We start from the raw sequence: 21,273 nt of genomic DNA, 5'->3' as shown, positions 1-21,273 counted from the left end.
GTGTGGAAAGGGGCACATCGTTAAAGTAATCCTGTTCATACAGTATATTATATCGCTGTTGAAATAGCACAAGAGGTGAGGTAAGGGTATTGAAATAGCACAGGGAGTTGCACGTGCACTATTCACATGCATATGTCCCAGGGGGAAATTACAACCTCTAATCCAACTAGTTCAGACAATCATCAACCTCAAGCAAAGTGCGAGCAATTTATACCAGTATCTTGTAAGCCAAGATCGGACTACAGTAATTTCTTCCCTGGTATTTTTCATACTGCTTACTGGAAGATGAACTTGATAAGAAATCGCTGCTGAAAACAATTCATATTTTGTGAAGTTCTGCCACGCCATTAGCATTAGCACTGAAATTAAACACAGCCTTTCCATAGGGAATATAATACATTGTGCATTGATGTAGCATCTATAAAGTAGAAACATCTCAAAGCTGTCAAGTGTAATGACAGTGTGTTTGCAGATAAATGCAGCAGCCAACTTGCATACAAAGTTCCTAAAACAGTTATGAAATTAATGACCATTTAATTTGGAGCATTTTAGGTCAGGGCAAACTCCCACCTTTTTTTGATTAATGCAAATGATATCTGTGTTCTTGTGTGTCGATCAAGGAAACACACAATGCTCAAAAAAACTTCAAAAATTTTTTACAAGAAAGACAGTAATAAAACCTGCAGCCTCTCATCCAGTCATCACCATCTGCAATTATTAACACTACTCCACGTTTCACCTCCAAAATACACAGTCAATCCACTTTACAATATATTCCGCAAAGCGCTTTGAGCAATCTCAATGACATGATAAGGTACTATCTCAAATCCAGGGATTATTATTATTACTACAACTCTGGGCATCTTTCCTCTGAAATTCTCTCTTGTTCCTGACAAGCTCTCAGTCCCACATCCTACATACTATTTATTTTCCCTAAACGAAAAGGAAGACTCATCATACTGTCTCCTCCTCTAACTCATTCTTTAGCTGGAGCCTCACACTGTGCGACTGCTCACTTCCACCTCAGTCCTTCTATCCTCTACACTCTTTAATAACCTAGTAAGTGTGTTTTGATGTATCTGGTCTTCACGGGTGCAGAGGCTCACACTGAGATCAGAAAGATCATACACGAGCTTCCTGCCGTTAGTAAAGGGCTCGCAAGAGGAAACATTATCCAAAGGGTTCAAAAGGCAAATCAAGAAGCTAACTGTAAAGTACTTTAGGAGTTGGTGAGGCAATATCCTGTGTGGATTTAATTAGTCTGTAGAAAGATTTGAAGGACCTGACAAATGCAATCATATACCCCCCACAGACCTGTGGTTAGCACTGGAACCACTGGAAATTCAGAGTGTCTGATGTAGTTCCTAAGTTACAGATACACTGGCCAGCCAATTATCCCAACAGTGTGGGAAACAGCTGTGCTTAAGTAAGAAGCCCAACAAACTTGCATTTTAATGGTCCCCAGCTGCAGGGAATGGATGTGCGGCTGTCAAGTGAAAGTTGGTGTTGTCCCTCAATCCCGTCTCATACACTCTTTATAATAGTGGAGTGTGTCCTGGCCAATATCCCAAACTCTCCCAAAATAAGTCCTTCATCTCATTATGTGAGGTGTTGCTGGGCCAGATGAGCTAACCATGTACATTTGAACCTTGTAACCTCAAACACCCACGTGTATATAAACACAAGTTGTTGTAGTAACAGTCACTGCACTTCAATGTGACCAACTGTGTGAAGCATCAATACGACAGAGACGCTGTATAAAATGCAGGGATAAGAATGCAAATGTCTGGAATTTCACTCACTGCAGCGAAGTACGACATTTACAAACCTATTGGTGTAAATGTTGGATCCAGTATGAAGTTAACCTCAAAAGAAAGCGATGAACTCTAAAGCTAAATACAGGCAGCTCAATATTGCGAGTAAGCTAATATCTACAATTGACAGAGCCTGGTTTGAAAAATACAGTATGAACCAAGACCCTGGGGGAGTGGACTAGAATAAGCAGCGACAGAAATATAATATTCAAGGTTGTCACAGCGCAGGGAACTCGGCAAACCCTGCTTTGCGTTGAGGCCACAATAACATGTTAGAGCATTCCGGGGAAAGAGCAGGAAAGTAGAATAATTTTTTTTAAATAGGCAATTTAGAAAACGGGCAGCAGTGACACAGACATAATAATAAATAATATTCTTTGCATTTGATATATCGCTTTTCACATCTTCTAGACGTCTCAAAGCACTTCACAGAATATACTGTAAAGTGAATTGACTGTATATTTGTGGGCAAAAATAATGGATCAAATGGCCCCCTACTGTGCAGAAAATGCGTAGGTTTCTGAATTGTATTCCCCACCACCCACCCTCTTCCCTGTTATTTTTACCCAGTTTCTCGAGCTCCTTCTCTTTGAGGGAAGCAGCACATTTCACAAGAGATTTGAATTATCCACATGTGTTCTCAAAGAGAACTGTTTTCCAAATTAAGACTGAATTAAATTTTATTAAAATCCTGCATAACCTTAATGGAACGGTCTTAATAGCAGAACGGAACAGAATTTTGGGTCGTGGCTGATGACTGGATGGATCTTGGCTGTGAGCTCGTCAGGATCATCGCCTGGCAGCTTTGCTTCCAGTCCAGGCTCAAGCGCGGGGATTTGGGGGCTGCAAAGAGCATTAATGTGTTGGCCGGGGAGAGAGTGAAAACAAGAGAGGGAGGAGAGAATGAGAGAGGTGGGGGAGGAGGGGAAGGAGTGAAGAGAACTGGAGAATTACAGATGGAAAACAAGAACTGATTAAACAGTCCAGGCAGAGGAGTGGGGAGAAAGATGAAATAAATCCATCTCTTTATTGAACACGACAGCACGCTGCGGTGCAGTTGGCATAGTGATCAGTGTTGAAAAGAAATGGCAGAGAAGCGTGTGGGACTGAATGGCTGGCATCTCAGCTTTGCTGCTGCTGCTGGGCACCCAGGGGGCTGGCATTTCAAAGTCAGCATCTCCCTCAGTGTACAGAGCATCCCAATCATATTTGCAGACTGCCGCACGCCAGAGCAAGCTGGTTTCAGGAAGCCCAGCAGCATCGGGTCAGCATCGGGTCAGGTAAAGGAGAGGGCGAGTGAGAGAGATCAGACACAAGTCAGGCTGGATCACAGTCAAGAAACATTTTGTCGCTCATCAATCACAGGGGAGTCTATTCTGCTCCATTCACTCGATGCAGCAAATTTGCTGGTAATGGGCTTTGAGCTGCTCTGCTCCGTTCAGTAAGTTTCGTTAATTTCTCACTGTGTGCTGAGTGTAATTTGAAATTACATTACATTAAATTGTGAAATTAAATTAAAAGCATCTCAGTGCATTGCATTTCCTCAGGGTCCATAACTGATCAGAGAGCTTGGGACAATTTGCTTGGTCCTTTTGTTAGAAGAAAACCAATGAGATTAAATAGCCTGGAAATAACCAGATAAGTATTCACTGCGTGGCAGTTTGAGGGACCTTGGTGTGCACAAATTTTTGTCTATAAAAACAAAATCCGTAGGCTGTCATTGCACTTGATAATAATTAGCTATGAAGTGCTCAGAGACATTTCAATACGGTAAGTGCAATAAAATACAAATTCTTTCTAAGATTCTGGTTACTTTTTGTATGAGGCTAAATCAGATAGATTCCTGTTAGGAAATAATACCTTGGGACACAATATATAGTTAGGGACATGGCATGCGAATGTCAGGATGATGGAAGGTGAACTGGATGGACCTTGGTCTTCTTTTGCCTAGCAAATTTTTATATTGTTATGATCATATGTGCAAGACTCTGGACTGATATTTATGTAACTTTTTATAAAAATATTAACAACTTTATTTATACAGCACCATTCATGCAGGAATGTCTTGGAGCCGATTCCTGAAAACAGAACATTGTGAAATGTATGAATTGGGTGCCAGTTGGCAAAAAAAAGTCTAAACTGGAGGTGGCAAAAAATAATCACAATTGCTGTATTCAGTACACATTTAAAAGCTCTTAGTGAACCCGTAGGTTTCTGACCCATAGGCGAGAGTACTATCCACTGAGTCAAGCTGAGACACTACTAAAATACCAGTTCTATTCTACCATCTAACAAACGTGTCTCCTGTCATTAACTTCCTAATAGGCTCTTTAGCAACATTAGATTTTATTGATTTAAAGATAATTATCACAAAACCCTCCTCACTGTTTGATATAGTACTGGCTGCTGTGAAACATGGGCAAGATGACAAGCGATTCCTGCAGAGAGAACCTGGTGAAATGTACTGAACTGGGAGCAAGTTGTTAAAAAGCAATCTGAAGTGGAGGCGGCAATAAATGATCACAATTCCTATCCTCCGTACACCTTTAAAAGCTCCCAGTGAGTCTCGTGAATTAAAATACAGTTTACTAATTGTCCTATAATGAAGTTACATGTCCACTGGTGATTTGTTGGCAGATGTGCAGTATAATATGGGAGGAATGGTTGGGGCACAATAAACCCCCAGTGGTGACCCGCTCCCGACACCATCTAGAAGAATTAAACAGCATCTCCACAGACTTCAGGCAGGTTCACAGTAACCCAAGGTACTGCTGATAGTTGACCAGCGCAGCCATCCTTCAGATGAGATGTTAAACCGAGGTCCTGTCTGCCTGTTCAGGTGGATATTAAAGATCCCAAAGAGCTCTTCGAAGAGAACAAAATTTCTCCCAGTTCCTGGTCAACAGTCTCCCAAATAAAATTGGACACTCACTCCATGGCTGTTTGTGGAACATTGCTGTGCTCAAATTGGCTGCCACAGTATTTGTCCAAAAAATAAAACCCTGAGGTGAAGAGGGACTGCTACAGGTCAGGGACAATCTTTTGAAATGGAATAAAAATAATTATAATCATTGCATTTGATATAGCGGCTTATCATCTCATCAAGATGTCTCAAAGCGCTTCACAGGATATACTATAAAGTGGATTTTACATTAAAAGTAACCAAATGGGATTCTGCAAATGTAGTGGGGGAGAAGCAGTATTTCAAAAGGCCCTCAAACATTTGTAGGTTCTGATACTTTGCATGGTTTGGATGAATGGGTTCAATGTTAAACACTGCTGCACTGCACTCTCTCACAACTCCCGTTTCTCATAGTGGTCACTGGTCAGACCACTGGCACAATGTCAGCCTCTGACATGACTCAGAGTTGCATCAGTCAAGCAACAATATGTTATATTAGGCAACGCAGAGTAAATGTAATCCCAGTGACAGCCTTGCTAAATCAGTAGCTCCCTTCTGGGTATAAAATGTTTGCGCAATTCCCCTCAGAGCAGCAGTGAACTGAGCAAAGACGTTTGTTACAGTGAAGATCTATTATTTACTTGGAAAAAAATCATTAAGAGATAAGTCCTTCATTACTTTCTGGTCTTTCTCCTTTTTCTTGGGGCTGCTCTGGTCAACCATCCTGAACCTCCTCCCAGGCACCAAATGCACCAACCTACACATGTTCCCCCTCCCTTTCCCCCCTCACTTTGTTCAGTCCAGACTCTTTACACCATCTTACTCATTCCTTCACAGAACAAAAAGATTGTGGAAGCACTTTCCTCCCTCAGTCTTCGTTTCCTCCTACACTTTAGAAGCTTTTAAACCACAAACTTGGCATCACCTAACCAGTACTTCATTTATCACATCTTTCCCACCAGGGACATCACTAGCATTGGAAAGAGTAGGAGAGATAGCTTGTGATTTCTTGCTTATGCTTCTTAACAAAAACTAAATGTTTCCTGGTTTCTAAAATGGCAAGATGACAAAGTACTTTTCATGGTAGGACAGCAGAGAAAAGAGAGTTTAAATTATTGGATGGAATTTTACACAGTTTACACATTAACAACCGTCAAGGCCAGTTGAAAGCAAAATTCGCTCGCAAAGCAGTTATTTGCACATTACAATAAATCCTTTGGTTCGCTTTGGGACATCTTCCTGACGTGAAAGACATTATACCAAATGTAAGGATTATTACTAAAATTCCTCTATAGTATCATATTTGTGGCGACATATCAATGACAACAGACCAAATCCATTTACGGTCTTAAAAGGCCATCATAATATTAATTATGATCACATATTAATGTATGGAAGGTGTATTTCTCACTTAGAATACAGCATAATATGGAGCGTTAAACATTATTCAACAACAACAACAAAATTACATTTGTATAGCGCCTTTCACGTCAGAAGGACGTCCCAATCAAATTCAATCAAACTAATGGAATTTGGCTTATTCAAAACACAAAATACTGCAGATGCTGGAAATCTGAAACAAAAACAAGAGAGAGCTGGGAAAACTCAGCAGGTCAGGCAGCATCTATGGAGAAAGGAAAATGAGTCAACGTTTCAGGTCCATGACCCTTTGTCAGAACAAAATTCGGCTTATTGTTGGATGCAATGAACACTCCGAGCACTGGGCTGATGGCATTACCCATGACACAATGGAGGAAGTGTAGTGATCCTTGTAATTGTGAGTCATGACAAACAACTGCTCTGGCAGGTAGCAAACAAAGTCAATTTAGACTTATTTGGGGAGGCGTAATGACAGAAGTAACTAAGTAAATGTCCTTGAAATGTCCCTTGGACTATAGCTTTTTTTTTGTTTGTTTTCACGATGATTACAAATGATATCGTCTAGTGAGGAATGCCAGCAGCCAATATCTCTGAATCTGCCAGAGTGGACTGATGTCATCATCTCTAATGTGCAATTGGATAAAGATGGCAGAAACTAATTCTCCTGGGATAACAAATGCTGTAGAGGGCAAGCCTCATCTTCAAAGTGCAAAAGGGAAGGTAGTTTACTTACTGAGGATTAGAGCAATCTCCTTTCTCCAGATCTCATCCACCATAAATTTATCTGGATTAAGCTACATGTCAAGGATATGACAGTAATAGCCAGTAGGAAATAAGTCCATAAATCAGACCCATCAGCTGCTTTTAGATACAGGTTGCTCAGCTGGCTCATGCCCTGTTCGCAATTGTAATCTATACTAAAGTTCCATGCTTACCTGCCATCATTTTCTGAGCCTCATAGGGTTCCATATATCCATCGTTTTCAGTCACTTTCTCCTGTCCAGCCTGGGTCACGCCACTAGTCTGCTTAGCATCGAACGGATCAGCGTAGTCTTCAAGAATAATGACCTGTCAGTGGACATAGATTAAAACATGTGAGCGAGATAGATACATTATACACTGAGAATAGGTTGGGCCAGTAATTGTTTTCGAATGTGTTGAATGAAGTCTTATTCAGTGCCCAGGAGCTATAAGCAGCTATTACTTTCTCACTGAAAGGGAGGAACAGCCTCTTTTATGTTGCAAAGAGCAACACATAAAGGATCCATACACCTCAGTCATTGTCTTGTACAAGATTACAATGTGGCAAATACTCGTTAAGCTTCTCTCATGCATGTTCATGTGTGGAGCGGACAATAAATAGATGACAGACCAACCTCAGACACTTTGGATGGATCCTTGGATGTAATATTGTGACTTTTCCACTGGAGCAGAAAAGGTTGGGGTGGGAGGGGGGAGAAAGCCAGTTGATGTACACATGCCTGAGGTGCAAGCGTGCGAGATATAATTGGATATGTCAGTTGATGCCATTAAAGGCTATTTTTCCAGTTGTTCAAACAGCCCACATGAAGCTGCTCAGAGAAGCTAGCTGCACATTTGTGTGCGTGCATGTGTGTCTGTGTTGAGAAGTATCAATTACAACCTTCCACACAGCCAGTCAGTCAACTGCAGCCCCCAACACAATCATGGGAAGAGGTCCAAGAACTGCCTCATTATCCCAAGTCAAAAGACATCAGCCCTCAAACTGCAGACCCAAATATGTTAGCTTCCTTTCCCTGGTTACCTGCTCTAAAACAGAAACGTGTATTGCAGTATTACTAGGCCATGTTTGAGCAGGTCTTGGGACTGGAGACAGAGGGCAAGCAATTATCTAATTGGTTCCAAACTGCAACTTCTCTCAACAGACATTTGTCTGAACCACTGGCTCCAAATGAACAAATTGGAATTGATGGATCAGAAACCTGTAATATTACAGTAAACTCCTGATAACTCATCACTCCAAGTGGAAGGCACTCAGTGACTAGTTAACAGGAGTGGAGAGTTAGGCATATGCATAAATACAAAAATAAATGCAGCCGAGATATTAGCAACATGATGACTTAAGTGGCAGTGACAAGTTAAGCCAGGGTCGAGTTATCAGGAGTTTACTGTATTTAATCCACATGATTTATAAAGATACGAATCTTCACAAATACACAGTCACTACACTGGACAGCAATTCCCTGTGAAGTGTTTTAGGGTTACAGGTGCTTCGTCAAGTGCATGGATTATGATTATTAATTATTATTATTGTAGTAAATTGCCACTAAATACCCAGTAAGAACTCAGCATAAGATTAGAGCAAGATCTGAAATGCAATATCAAATTGTTTTGATCAGAAAGAACCTTTTAGTTTATCCTGGCCGGGGGGGGGGAGGGGGTGGTTGGGGAGGTGGGGGGAGGGGGTTGAGAAGGTGAAATGTGCAAACATATTAAACAATCACCATGAGATTCCCTTCCCAGCTTCCTCTACCCCCACCTCAATGCTGCAGTAATAAATCTACTCTTGACATCCTTTCTAATTTTACTTGTTAAGATTTATTACTCACCAGCGAGGAAACACATTTCACACTCAACGAAACAACTGCTTGTTTAATATCTCCCTCGTGAACAGATGTCAACTCTCAGTGTCCACCACCCAGCCCAAAAACATTAATAAAAAGTCATCGGGCTCTGTTCCGGGGCACTTCTCAGTGCAATTCCCTCTGAACGCATCTCACAAAACGCTCTCGCCCAACAGAGACAACACATATCTTCATTATTTGGAAAGGCAGGAAATGCACTGAAGCAAAATTAGCTTGTCTCACTGTACTGAAGGGTGGCCCACATCAGCAGTAGGTTCATTGCTAAACCAGCACCGTCACACTGGGATTGATGGCCTGGTCTTGTAGTGCGAGAATAATTTACATTCAGCACTCTACCTACCTCCATCGAGTACAGTGGCAGCTCCATACAGTCTAGAGCCCGCCCACTACAGGTAATTCTCTGATTATTGCTACATGTATGAAGCTTTGCGATGTGCACGAGGGGTGCTACTGTTGGCCTAAATTGTTTCGAGGGAGGAGGGAGGTGGAAGTGGGGAAAAGAGGAAAGGGGGGGTATTGGGCAGAGTTCCCACTGCCCTTTGCTGTCCAGTCCCCCCACTGCTGTAAAATGGGTATGTGTGGGTGTTAGATGTGGGCAAGATCAGGCTCTGGTATTACCACTCACCCCAAGATCATTCGCCCATTGACAGTGACCTGACTGGCCTCGCAGTAAGAGAAATGATACAGAAAATGTAAATGTGAACTGGGTCACACTGGAACGAAACGAACAGTGTTAAGAAAAACACAAGTCAAGGAGCACTGAACATGACTGAGAACAGCCTCCTGAGAGTAAACAGAGCGGGAGGCAATAGTGCACTAACCGAACTGGAGACTTCCTCCCTGCATACAGCAGCCTCAGTGGAGCTTAAAAAGAAGTGGCCACATTTTTGTTTTACACACAGCTGATTAACAACAAAGCCAGCATTCAACAGGCGGCTCGCTCGCTGCTTTGTAGGGCTCAGCATTGCTAACCCATTTCAATTTCAAAAGTCTTTAAGCATTGAATATGAATGGGCTGGATAGGTAGGGTGGGCAACTTTAGTTTAGTCCACTCCCACCCACCCCCACCATTCACTTGTGTACTCTGTGCTGTATGTTCAGTTTCTCTGAACAAGAGTAAGGCCGCAACCCCAGGAGCTGATAGTCACCAGGTGAGTGAAAAGACAGGCATAATAATAATAATAATCCTTGCATTTAATATAGCGCTTTTCACGTCGGGAGGACGTCCCAAAGAGCTTCACAGAACACACTGTAAAGTGAATTGACTGTATATTTGTGGGCGAACGCGGCAGTCAATTGCGCACAGCAGTGTCCCACAAACAGTCGTAGATTGAAAATGACCAATTTATTATTGTTTTTGGTTTTGGAGGGATTATTATTAGGCGTGTGGAGTAAGGAAACTTGCCCAAGGTTTCGCCCTGCCTGGAATTGAACTCAGGTCTCTCACTTGCAAAGAGATTGGTCTAACCACTGAGCTACAGGACTCCACAAACTTTCTTCAGCTCAACGTGCGCAAAACTGAGGCCCTCCTGATTAGCTCCCGTCAGCGCCTCCGCACCTCAGGCGCTGACAGCATCAGCATCCAAGGCTGCACTCTCCACCTCTCAAAGCCATCAGGAACCTCGGTGTTCTGTTCGACCCTGAGCTGTCCTTTCTTCCCTACATCCGCGCCACAGCTGGCATCTCCATTTCCCACACATCCAGATACTCGTAAACTTCAATCAGTTTAATCCGCAGCACCTCGGTCTTCAGTGTTTCTGACTGGACACAGGTCTCATCCTAACAAAAAAAAACATCCAAAAATCTTCCTATTCAAGGCCTTTCTTAAACTATTCCTTTGCCCTGGCCTCACCCATCTTTCCCGATAACGGGTTGTAGCTACCGATAATGCTCTGAATGAAGAAAATACTTCCCACTGTCTATTCTGTACTTGGCTCTTCACAACTCAGACCATGTGCCCTCTTGTCCTGCTGCATTAGCATGTCAGAGCGGTATTGTTCTAGGTATTCTCCAGACCAATAAATTGTACAGATTTCTTCTTGAGGCTGAACAGTCTCACATACTTAAATATATCTGAAATTAACCACATCCCAATTACTTCCACCATTGTCACCAACATAATTTAACCTCAGAGTTACAGCCACAAATGCTCCCTCCAGATATGTACAGAAAGACAGAATCTATAATTGTGTGTCTAAAGTGTTTGCACGGTTCAATTGCACAGAGAACAAAGATCTCAATATCTTAGCCACCCACTAATAATCTCTACTGAAATCCATGTGACAGCACAGTGTTACTGCTAAAAATTAAACCAATACAGTCAGAATTTTCATTCCAGTCTAGTTACTATATTACTGGGGCTTTGAAAATGCTCCTCAATTATCATGATCCAAAGTAACATTGGCAGATCAGTGAGCTCGGACCAGCGCACAAATGTGGATAGAGAGATGGTTGGAGGGCAAAAAACAAAGGGTAGGGGTAAAAGGAAATTTCACATGGAAGATATAGATTGCACAGAAGACTGTGTTGGGCTGCTCTTATTTAACTACATGCAAAAAATACTGGATTTAGGAATTGAGGGAACTATATTGAAATTTGATGATGACCCCATATTGAGGCAAGGAGTGATGAAGATAGCGAAAAACTATGGGAGAATATAGATAAACTGGAAAGGTGGGCAGATAAGTGGCAGATGTAGTCTAGTGATGGCCCGAATCGTTTGTTTCTGTGCTGCAACATTCCATGGTTCATATTTGAGTGAATGATCCAGTTTTTAGGGAAAAAAAGATTTGTAATTGTAATTGAGGAAGAAATTTTCCTCACGGATCCGTATCCCAGGACAAGTCATCACAAAAGCTACACAATGGAGTGGGCTGATCAGCTGATATTCCATGTCAGGATCTGCTAAGCAATAATTGGATATGACTGCATATAAGAGGATAGACAGATTAGATGAAATGTATAGAGTACAGTCAGGGCCACTTACTGAGCCTTTCATCCTGAAACAGCTACTGTGGGCCAACAACGACTGGCATTTATATAGCACCCTTCACATGGAGTAACATCTCAGTTTAACAGAGTCTTGAACTGGATTCAAACACAGCGCAGCAGCTCAATGCATCGCCCATTCTGCACTGGAGGAAGAGGAGGTAGAATAAAGACCAACATTCACTTTTCCCAGTAAATGCTCCAAAACAATCTGGCTGTAATTTATGGGCAGATTATGTAACACGTAATAGCCCCCTAAAACCTCTCCCACCTTCATCTCCGATATTTCTACCCTCCTAACATCTCTCTGCCTCGGCTCTGATCGCCTCATCATCCTGGGCGACTTCAACCTGCACTTCACCCCCTCCTGCTCCATCTCCTCGGACTTCTCCTCCCTCCTCTCCTTGCTCAACCTCTCTCTCCACTCACATTCACGGCCACCCACTCGATTTGGTGATCACCCGGGGCCTCAGTGTCTCAGATGTCACCATTACCGACAAGGCCGTCTCTGATCACCACTTCATCTCCTTCACCACGTCCACCCCCCTCCCTACCTCCACCAGACCCACCACCATCTTCTACCGCCTCTGGAAGAAGTTACCCCCACAATCCCTAAATGCTGCCTTGGAGTCCTCTGAACTCCTCTCCCTCTGGCCTCATTCTTCTCTTTGACCGTGCCTTCAGCTCCCCTCTCGACTCTCTTCCTCCTCCTCGCTCCCTCCCTTCCCTCCCCTCACCCTGACCATTTCCCCCCTCCTCTCTCCCTCCCTTCCCTCCCCTCACCCTGACCATTTCCCCCCTGCTCGGGTCATGACCCAACTGTGCAGCGCCTTGGGACGTCCTCCTGACGTGAAAGGCGCTCTATAAATGGAATCTTGTTGTTGTTGTTGTTGTTCATCCCTCACTGACCCCTCTTCTGCTTTCACCCTCCTCAACACCCTCTTCTCCACACTCGACACTCTTGCCCCCATCACCTCCCGTACTATCTCTTACTCTCGCTCCTCCCCCTGGTTCACCACCCACCTCCGCTCACTGAAGAGCCAGGTGCGGGCCGCTGAATGCACCTGCCTCAAATCTGGCCTAACGGTCCACCGGCAAATCTGGCTGGACCTCCTCAAAATTTACCGCTCCACTCTAGCCTCGGCCAAGTCGTCCTTCTACTCCAGGATAATCCTGGAGGCGAAGAACAACCCCAGGCTTCTGTTCTCCACCACATCCCGACTCCTCCATACCCCCCGCCACCCTGCTCAGGTCATCTCCTCCAACCTTCACTGCGAGAAGATGCTGGATTTCCTTGAATCCAAAATCAAGGGAATCTGCTCCGCAGTCACTGCCCCTCCAACTTCCACCCACCCCACACCCCTTCCCTCCCACACTCCGACTCCTACACATCCTCCCCTACAGACCTTCAAACCCGTTTCCCCACCCTCTGTCACCAAACTCATCCTGTCATAGAAACCCACCACCTGCTCCCTGGAACCCATCCCCACTCCACTCCTTATCTCCCAGCGCCACCTCCTTGCCCCACTTCTCACAGACACTATTAACCTGCCCTCTCCTTTGGCTCTGTTCCCATTCCCCTCAAAACTGCCACCATCACTCCCACATTGAAAAAACCCTCCCTTGATGCGTCGCAGCTATCAAGCTACCGGCCCATCTCCAACCTCCCCTTCCTGTCCAAGGTTCTCGAGGTCCAAGGTCGTCGCCTCCCAGCTGTGCTCTTTCCTCTCCACCCACTCACTTTTCGAACCCCTCCAGTCGGGTTTCCGTGCTGCCCATAGCACGGAAACCGCCCTGGTCAAGGTCACCAATGACATCTTGAGCACCTGCGACCAGGGCTCCCTCTGCCTCCTCGACCTATCGGCCCCATTCGATACGGTCGACCACGCTATCCTCCTCCACTGCTTGTCCTCCCACCTCAACTTTCAAGGCCCTGTCCTTGAGTGGTTTAGGTCCTACCTCTCCCACTATCTTCATTTTGTCTCTGCAAACTGCTTTTCCTCCAGTCCCCGCACTGTCTCGTGCGGCGTCCCTCAGGGCTCTGTCCTCGGTCCCCTCCTCTTCACCCTCTATATGCTCCCCCTTGGTGACATCATCCGCAGACATGGGGTTAACTTCCACATGTATGCGAATGACACTCAACTCTACCTTTCCTACTCTACCCTCAACTCCACGACCACCGATGTCCTGACAGCTGCCTGTCCGACATCGAGTCCTGGACGAGAGACAACCTTCTTCAACTCAACGTGCGCAAAACTGAGACCCTCCTGATTAGCTCCCGTCAGCGCCTCCGCACCTCAGGCGCTGACAGCATCAGCATCCAAGGCTGCACTCTCTACCTCTCAAAGCCGGTCAGGAACCTCGGTGTTCTGTTCGACCCTGAGCTGTCCTTTCTTCCCCAAATCCGCGCCACAGCTGGCACTGCCTTCCACCACCTCCGGAACATCGCCAGACTACGGCACTACCTCACCCCTCATGCTGCTGACAAACTGGTCCACTCCTTTATCACCTCAAGGCTGGACTATGGGAAATCTCTCCTCGCCGGCATTCCCGGCATCTCCCTCCACAAGCTGCAGGTCATTCAGAACTCTGCAGCTCGTGTACTGTCCCGCACCAGGCTTCGCGACCACATCACTCCCACCCTCGCTCGCCTCCACTGGCTCCCCATCCCCCAGAGGATCGAATTCAAGATCCTCATCCTCACCTACAAGGCCATTCACAGCCTCGCTCCCTCCTACCTCTCCGATCTACTATCCCCCCACGTACCTGCCTGTACCCTTCATTCCTCTGGCTCCGGTCTGCTCCAAATCCCCCTCCCTACCATCGGTGGCCGGGCTTTCAGCCTCTCAGCCCCGAGGCTCTGGAACTCCATCCCCCAGTGCCTTCGCCGCCTCCTCCCTTTCCTCCTTCAAAGCCGGTCTCAAGAACTTTCTCTTCAGCCGTGCCTTCAGCTCCCCTCTCGACTCTCTACCCCCTCCTCGCTCCCTCCCTTCCCTGCCCTCACCCTGACCATTTCCCCCCTGCTCAAGTCGCGACCCAACCGTCCAGCGCCTTGGGACGTCCTCCCGACGTGAAAGGCGCTCTATAAATGCAATCTTGTTGTTGTTGCTGTCGTCAGATTGTCACTAAAAGAGCTGTAAAGAGACAGCTTGAAACCAGCACAACTGTTTGTTGCTCTCCTCAAAGTGTCAACTCTTATGGGTTATGGCTCCACCACACCAGTCGTCTTGTGGTACCTCGCCCAAAGTCACCATTCTTCCTGGGTGAGCCCAGACAGGGAGTGTCGGCAGTCTATTCAACCAGGGAGGGACATGTAGAGGGGTAATCACAGCCGCACCCAATCCTGTCAACACCCATGCATTCACATCACACACACAGGCGCATTTGCGCATGCACGCACACATGGAGCAGAGACACACACACACACAAACAAAAGCACACACACTAAAGAGTTATTAACCTCAACATCCTGGTGGGGGTTTCTGTGATGTTTTAAAGAAAAATAAACAAGGATATATGTTGCCATTGGGAAGGCATCTCAGAGGATTACTCACTTCCAGAGTACAAGGGAACTGAATTAACATCAGTGGAGACACAAATCATGAACCCAGGGGGCTTTGGCAATCGTGCCATTTCAATGTGAGTCCAGCTCCCTCGCACAGTTAGGAGCAGTTACTGAACAGAACCAATACTCCAGTGAGTACTGACTGGGGAACGTCTGAAATTCAAAACAAATATCAAAACCAGATATCAGCCTTAAGGATCAGGAGGCAAAAGGAAATTATGTTAATATTAACTCTTCATAATCCATTTTATTTTTGGAGCAAATCTTTTGATTTAAAGCTATAAAATCATGAAGCAAATAAAGGAGCAAGGAATTCAAGACCATGCTTTCCATATAAAGTAATCCTTGCCTTGATATAGTGCCTTTAACACTAAATTGTCAAGAGTAGTGACTGTTTCTTCAGGCCCATTTATGCACAGCAAGACATGACAAAAGGTGAATGACTAATTTACCTGGAGGATTATTGATCAGGACACCGAGAGAAATTCACTTCTCTTTTTGAATATTGACTAGTGTCACAAGATCAACAACAAATGCATTTAAGTGTGACTCTCTCCCACACAAAAAAGGGTCTCAGTTTAACGATAGTACCACCAATAATGCAGCACTCTTGCAGCACCGCAGTGTCCACAGTCCTAGACTATGAGCTCAAGTCCTGAAGTGGGATTGGAAGCTAGAATCTTCTAGTCCAGAGGTGAGAGGACCTCTAACCAGGCCAAGCCGACAGTTGGTAATGTATCAGTCCAGTGAGTGTTCCTGGTGTGATTCAGTGCAGAGATCTCAATGACACAATCCATACATTCAACATTGCAGGGCAAGTTGTTCTGCCTCGCAGTTAAAGACTTGCAGAACATAATACAACAACAACAACAAGATTCCATTTATAGAGCGCCTTTCACGTCAGGAGGACGTCCCATTTTAAATTATACAATATCGAGCAGAGAAAGTTTACATTGCGATTTTGCGCTCAAGAGAGAAAGGCGGGTGGGGAATTGGAAACTTTGCTGGCGCATAAAGACTGCCATGATTGTTCTTCAGAACAGTCACTCTGTTAGATAATAATCAGTATAAAATACTTTGAGGCATTCAAATGAAAAATGCAAGTTCTTTCTTACATTCCTTCTTCCACAAAATACACAGTCATTTCATTTTACAATATATTCTGTGAAGTGCTTTCAGATGATTCAACAATGTGCTAAGGCACTATCAAATGCAAGGATTATTATTACATATTTTACAAACTAGAATACCATTCCCAAAAAGTGACAGGAATTGGTATCTGTATTAGGTTAGTAAATATACCTCCTCCCCTTCCGATGAAGAAAGCTAACCTTCTTCAGAGAAACTGCTCTTTGCTTTGCAATACAGAGTTCTCTCACTTCCCCATCAGTAATCCTTTCAACACAAGCTTCCACATCAAAACAACATTCTGCTCCGATAAGGAGCAAAAAAGTGACATCTGATTTGTGTAGCTGTATAATTGGAAACGTGTTTCAAGTGCCATAGAACGTGATAACATCAAGAGACTTGCAGTGAAAGAAAATGTCATGAAGCTTTTTTAAAAAATATATGGCTTCATAGATAAGCTATTGCATCAAGCAAACAGTACCAGACACATTACTGCTGTAATATCAGCTTTTGTTTCAGAGTCAACGTGTGAGCTGGAAGGTTTTGTAAAAGAAACAGACCAGAGAGCCTGAAATTCCTTGGGTCTGTCTGTGTCTAAGGGTTTTCACCTAACTTTGTCTTTCTGTTTAAGCTGCATGGCTGTCTTCAGAAAAAAAATAAAGGAGAAAGAACAGTCAGATGACGAGATAAACCAGAACAAAACGCAGGCTGTTCACAACTGGTAGATAACCCCACATTACGATTATAACCTTGCAGTTGCTCCTTGTATTTTGACATATATAATAATATACAGTGGACATCCTGGGCCAATTGTATTTGCCAGCAGCTAATGCAGCTTTCTCTACATCTGGATGAAATACTGCTGCATTGTCGATCTCCACTCTAGTGCAGTGATTCAACATTAATCCTTGGCTGATTATGTGGAAATAACATAATCTACAAGCTGTTAATTAAAAATATCTCCCTGTTCGATACAAGTGCCCTGTTCACACAGGAATCCACCCTGCCCTCCAATTCTCTCAAAACGTTAACGTCTCTCCAATGAAACGATTAGATATAAAACATTCGGATTTTCTAAATACACATTAACAGGTTAAACACAAATAATGTCATCTCTGTTAGGTTCCGCCAGTCAGGGAGTGTGTGTGAGAAGACACAGATAAATGCTGAGGTTTAAATAACAAACACTGATCACAAATTAACACGTTCTTGTACCGGTCCCAAAAAAACACACAACCATTAAAAATCAAGGTGCATTTTACACTTAAGGTTTGGTTCCCGGTGAGACTGGAATCCTTTAGAGATGGTGAAAGAAAATATCGTGCAGACTACTGCACCACTTATCTCACTCGGAGCATTTTACTTCCGCCGATCTTCTAAGCAAACAAGTAACGGGGTCATTGGAAATAACAAAACAATATTTTCGCGGGACAACCATCGGGTTTTGGTGGCAATTTCACATGAAGCTGATCCGGCTTTCTTTGCAAAGGAAACCGAGAGAGAGAGCGAGAGCGAGAGAGAGAGAGAGAGAGAGAGGGAAAGAGAGAAAAAAAATTGCAGAAAGCTGGAAAGCAAAACATTTGATTTCAGCTGATTTTTTTTTAAGCTTAACAAAAAGCCAAAGAATAAATGACAAGAATCCTTAAAGTAAGTTTAGAGGTTTTTTTTTCTCTACCCCCCCCCCCCCCCCCCCTCCGCAACCCCCCCACATCCACCCCCATTAAACTTTATGGGTGCAAATATCCCTTTGGAGCTGATCTGATTTCCATTTTGAGAGAGGTTTAGAGGGGAAAGGAGATGGAGATGGAGAAGGTGAGTGGGTGTGGAGGGGAAGAAGAAGGAGAGAGAGAGAGAGAGAGAGAGAGAAGTTGCAGTGTTGAAAAGTACGAGAAGAAAAAGAAGAAGATAACAGTAAAAGATGATGTGAAACTTGAGGGGTTTGTTTTAAGGCTGAGAAAGTGACAGCGTTTAAAGACGGGAACGAAACAAGACACAAAGTAGCGGAGAAGTAGCCAAACTGGGTACAAAGTAGCGCGTTACACACAACACCGCAGACACAACACTACACACACCACACACCCACCACAGACACTATACCCCACACACACTACACACACACCACAGACACTATACCCCACACACACTACACACACACCACAGACACTATACCCCACACACACTACACACACACCACAGACACTATACCCCACACACACTACACACACACCACAGACATTACACCCCCACCACACACTACACCACACACCCAACAGACACTACACCACACACACACACAAACATTACCCCCACACAGACACTACACCACACAACACCCCCCCACACACTACACTGCACACACGACACCCCCCCACACACTGTGCCCAACACGACACCCTCCCCACACACTGTGCCCAACACGACACCCCCCCACACACACTGTGCCCAACACGACACCCCCCCACACACACTGTGCCCAACACGACACCCCCCCACACACACTGTGCCCAACACGACACCCCCCCCACACACTGTGCCCAACACGACCCCCCCACACACTGTGCCCAACACTACCCCCCCACACACTGTGCCCAACACGACACCCCCCCACACACACTGTGCCCAACACGACACCCCCCCACACACACTGTGCCCAACACGACACCCCCCCCACACACACTGTGCCCAACACGACACCCCCCCCACACACACTGTGCCCAACACGACACCCCCCCACACACACTGTGCCCAACACGACACCCCCCCACACACACTGTGCCCAACACGACACCCCCCCCACACACACTGTGCCCAACACGACACCCCCCCCACACACACTGTGCCCAACACGACACCCCCCCCACACACACTGTGCCCAACACGACACCCCCCCCCACACACTGTGCCCAACACGACCCCCCCACCCCCCCACCCCCCCACACACTGTGCCCAACACGACCCCCCCACACGCACTACCTTGTCCTGTTTGCTCTCCTCGGGGGTAGTTGGGGACTTGCCGCTGCTCTTCTCGGGCTTCTCCACTTTGATGAGCCTGTGTTTGGGAGAGATGTACTTGATGTCGGGGGCGGGAGCTGTCGGGTTGGGGTGAGGGCTACAGCCGGAGCCGGCGGTGGGCGCGGGCTGCGACCCGCCGACCTCCGCCTCCTCGCAGGCGGCTCGCAGCCGCTGCAGACACCGGGCGCCGCCGGTGTACGGGTCCTCGAAGTCCCGCTCCTTCTGCAGTTTGTAGGCGGTGAGGATGTCGGGCTCTCCGCCCCCCGGGCGCTGCTGCCGGTAGTCGGGTTTGGGCGGCTGCGGCGGACTGCGAGCGCTCCTGAACCCCAGGTGTTCCTTGAACCATCGGGCCATGCTGCCGCCGCATCGCTCTGCCCTCCCCCCCCTCCCAACACCCCCCTCCCCCAACACACACCCCCCAACACCCCCGGCTCCCTCCCCCTCCCAACACACCCCCCCCCCCTCCCAACACACCCCCCCCTCCCAACACACACCCCCCCTCCCAACACACACCCCCCCCCCCAACACACACACCCCCCCCCCAACACACACACCCCCCCCCCCAACACCCCCGGCTCCCTCCCCTCCCAACACACCCCCCCCAACACCCCCGGCTCCCTCCTCCCTGCCCTCCCCTCCCCACACTCCCAACACCCCCGGCTCCCTCCTCCCCCCTCCCCTCCCAACACCCCCCCCAACACCCCCGGCTCCCTCCTCCCTGCCCTCCCCTCCCAACACCAACACCCCCGGCTCCCTCCTCCCTGCCCTCCCCTCCCCACACCCCACACCCCGGCTCCCTCCTCTCTGCCCTCCTCTCCCCTCCCAACACCCCCGGCTCCTCTCTGCCTCTGCCCGGCTCGCACAGCACCAGCAGCGCTGGCCAGGCAGCCCAGCCCAGCCCAGCCCGGGCAGCCCAGGCAAGAGCGACAGCGGCACCTGCAGGGCTCACACTCACCGGCAAAGTGACTCGACTTGGACTGTTGTATTTTGTGGGTTGAAACTTGGCAGCCAATTGCTCACGGCGCTGGCACTGGATGATAGAGGAAGGGCGGGGGGGGGGGGGCGGGGGGTGATGGTGAGGGGTGGGTGTGGAGTGGTGAAGGGGTGTGGGGTGGGGGGTGTGATGGTGAGGGGTTGGGGTGGGGGGGGGTGATGGTGAGGGGTTGGGGTGGGGGGGTGATGGTAGGGGTGGGAGGTGGGTGAGGGGTGGGGGGTGAAGGTGAAGGGGTGGGGGTGGGTGATGGTGAGGGGTGGGTGGGGGGAGGTGAAGGGGTGTGGGGTAGGGGGGGTGATGGTGAGGGGTGGGGGGTGATGGTGTGGGGTGGGGGGGTGATGGTGGGGGGTGATGGTGAAAGGGTGGGGGGGGGGTGATGGTGAGGGGTGGGGTGGGCGGGGTGATGGTGAGTGGGTGATGGTGGTGGGGGGTGGGAACCGATCGCCTGAGCGGGACTGATTGACCCTCTCATCAGGCTTTAATAGCATCCAAACCCCGACCGAGAATTCCACGCATCCCACCCACGCCTGCCGATTCCGGAGATAGGATATATTAATAATAATAATAATAATCCTTGCATTTGATGTAGCACCTCATCAGGTGGAAGAGTTTCACAGAATGGATTGACTTTATATTTTGTGGGCCAAACACAGCAGCCGTTGTGCACAGCCGAGACCCCCACAAACAGCGGTGGATTGAGTGACTGAGAGAGCGGTTATTACCCCCTGTAAAGCCATCAGGTATCAACAGACCAGCCAGCCTCTTGCTCTTTAGTCGGACTGCAGTATACTGTGCCTCGGTGATACCGCAGACTTGCTTGGCTCAGATGATGTTGAAAAGTGCAACTTGGAGCCTTTGCGAAGTGG

The 21,273-nt window shown here is 46.8% G+C and overlaps 1 protein-coding gene across 2 annotated transcripts in view; it reads right to left on the bottom strand.

Moving 5' to 3' along the window:
- The window catches only part of LOC103189473 (SH2 domain-containing adapter protein F), an 81,379-nt gene extending 61,565 nt beyond the window's left edge, over positions 1-19,814 (bottom strand). For both annotated transcript variants that reach the window (XM_042342962.1, XM_042342963.1), the window contains exons 1-2: positions 19,375-19,814; positions 7,032-7,164 (exon numbers count right to left, since the gene is read on the bottom strand). In XM_042342962.1, coding sequence (XP_042198896.1) covers positions 7,032-7,164; positions 19,375-19,767 — 526 coding nt within the window. In that variant the 5' untranslated portion in view covers positions 19,768-19,814. The remainder of the gene's footprint in view (positions 1-7,031; positions 7,165-19,374) is intronic.
- Between the last annotated feature and the right edge of the window lie 1,459 nt (positions 19,815-21,273).

Source organism: Callorhinchus milii, unplaced genomic scaffold (assembly GCF_018977255.1).
Source record: "Callorhinchus milii isolate IMCB2004 unplaced genomic scaffold, IMCB_Cmil_1.0 Scaffold22, whole genome shotgun sequence".
NCBI classification, from domain to species: Eukaryota; Metazoa; Chordata; class Chondrichthyes; order Chimaeriformes; family Callorhinchidae; genus Callorhinchus; species Callorhinchus milii.
This window is presented reverse-complemented; position numbering and strand designations above follow the sequence as displayed.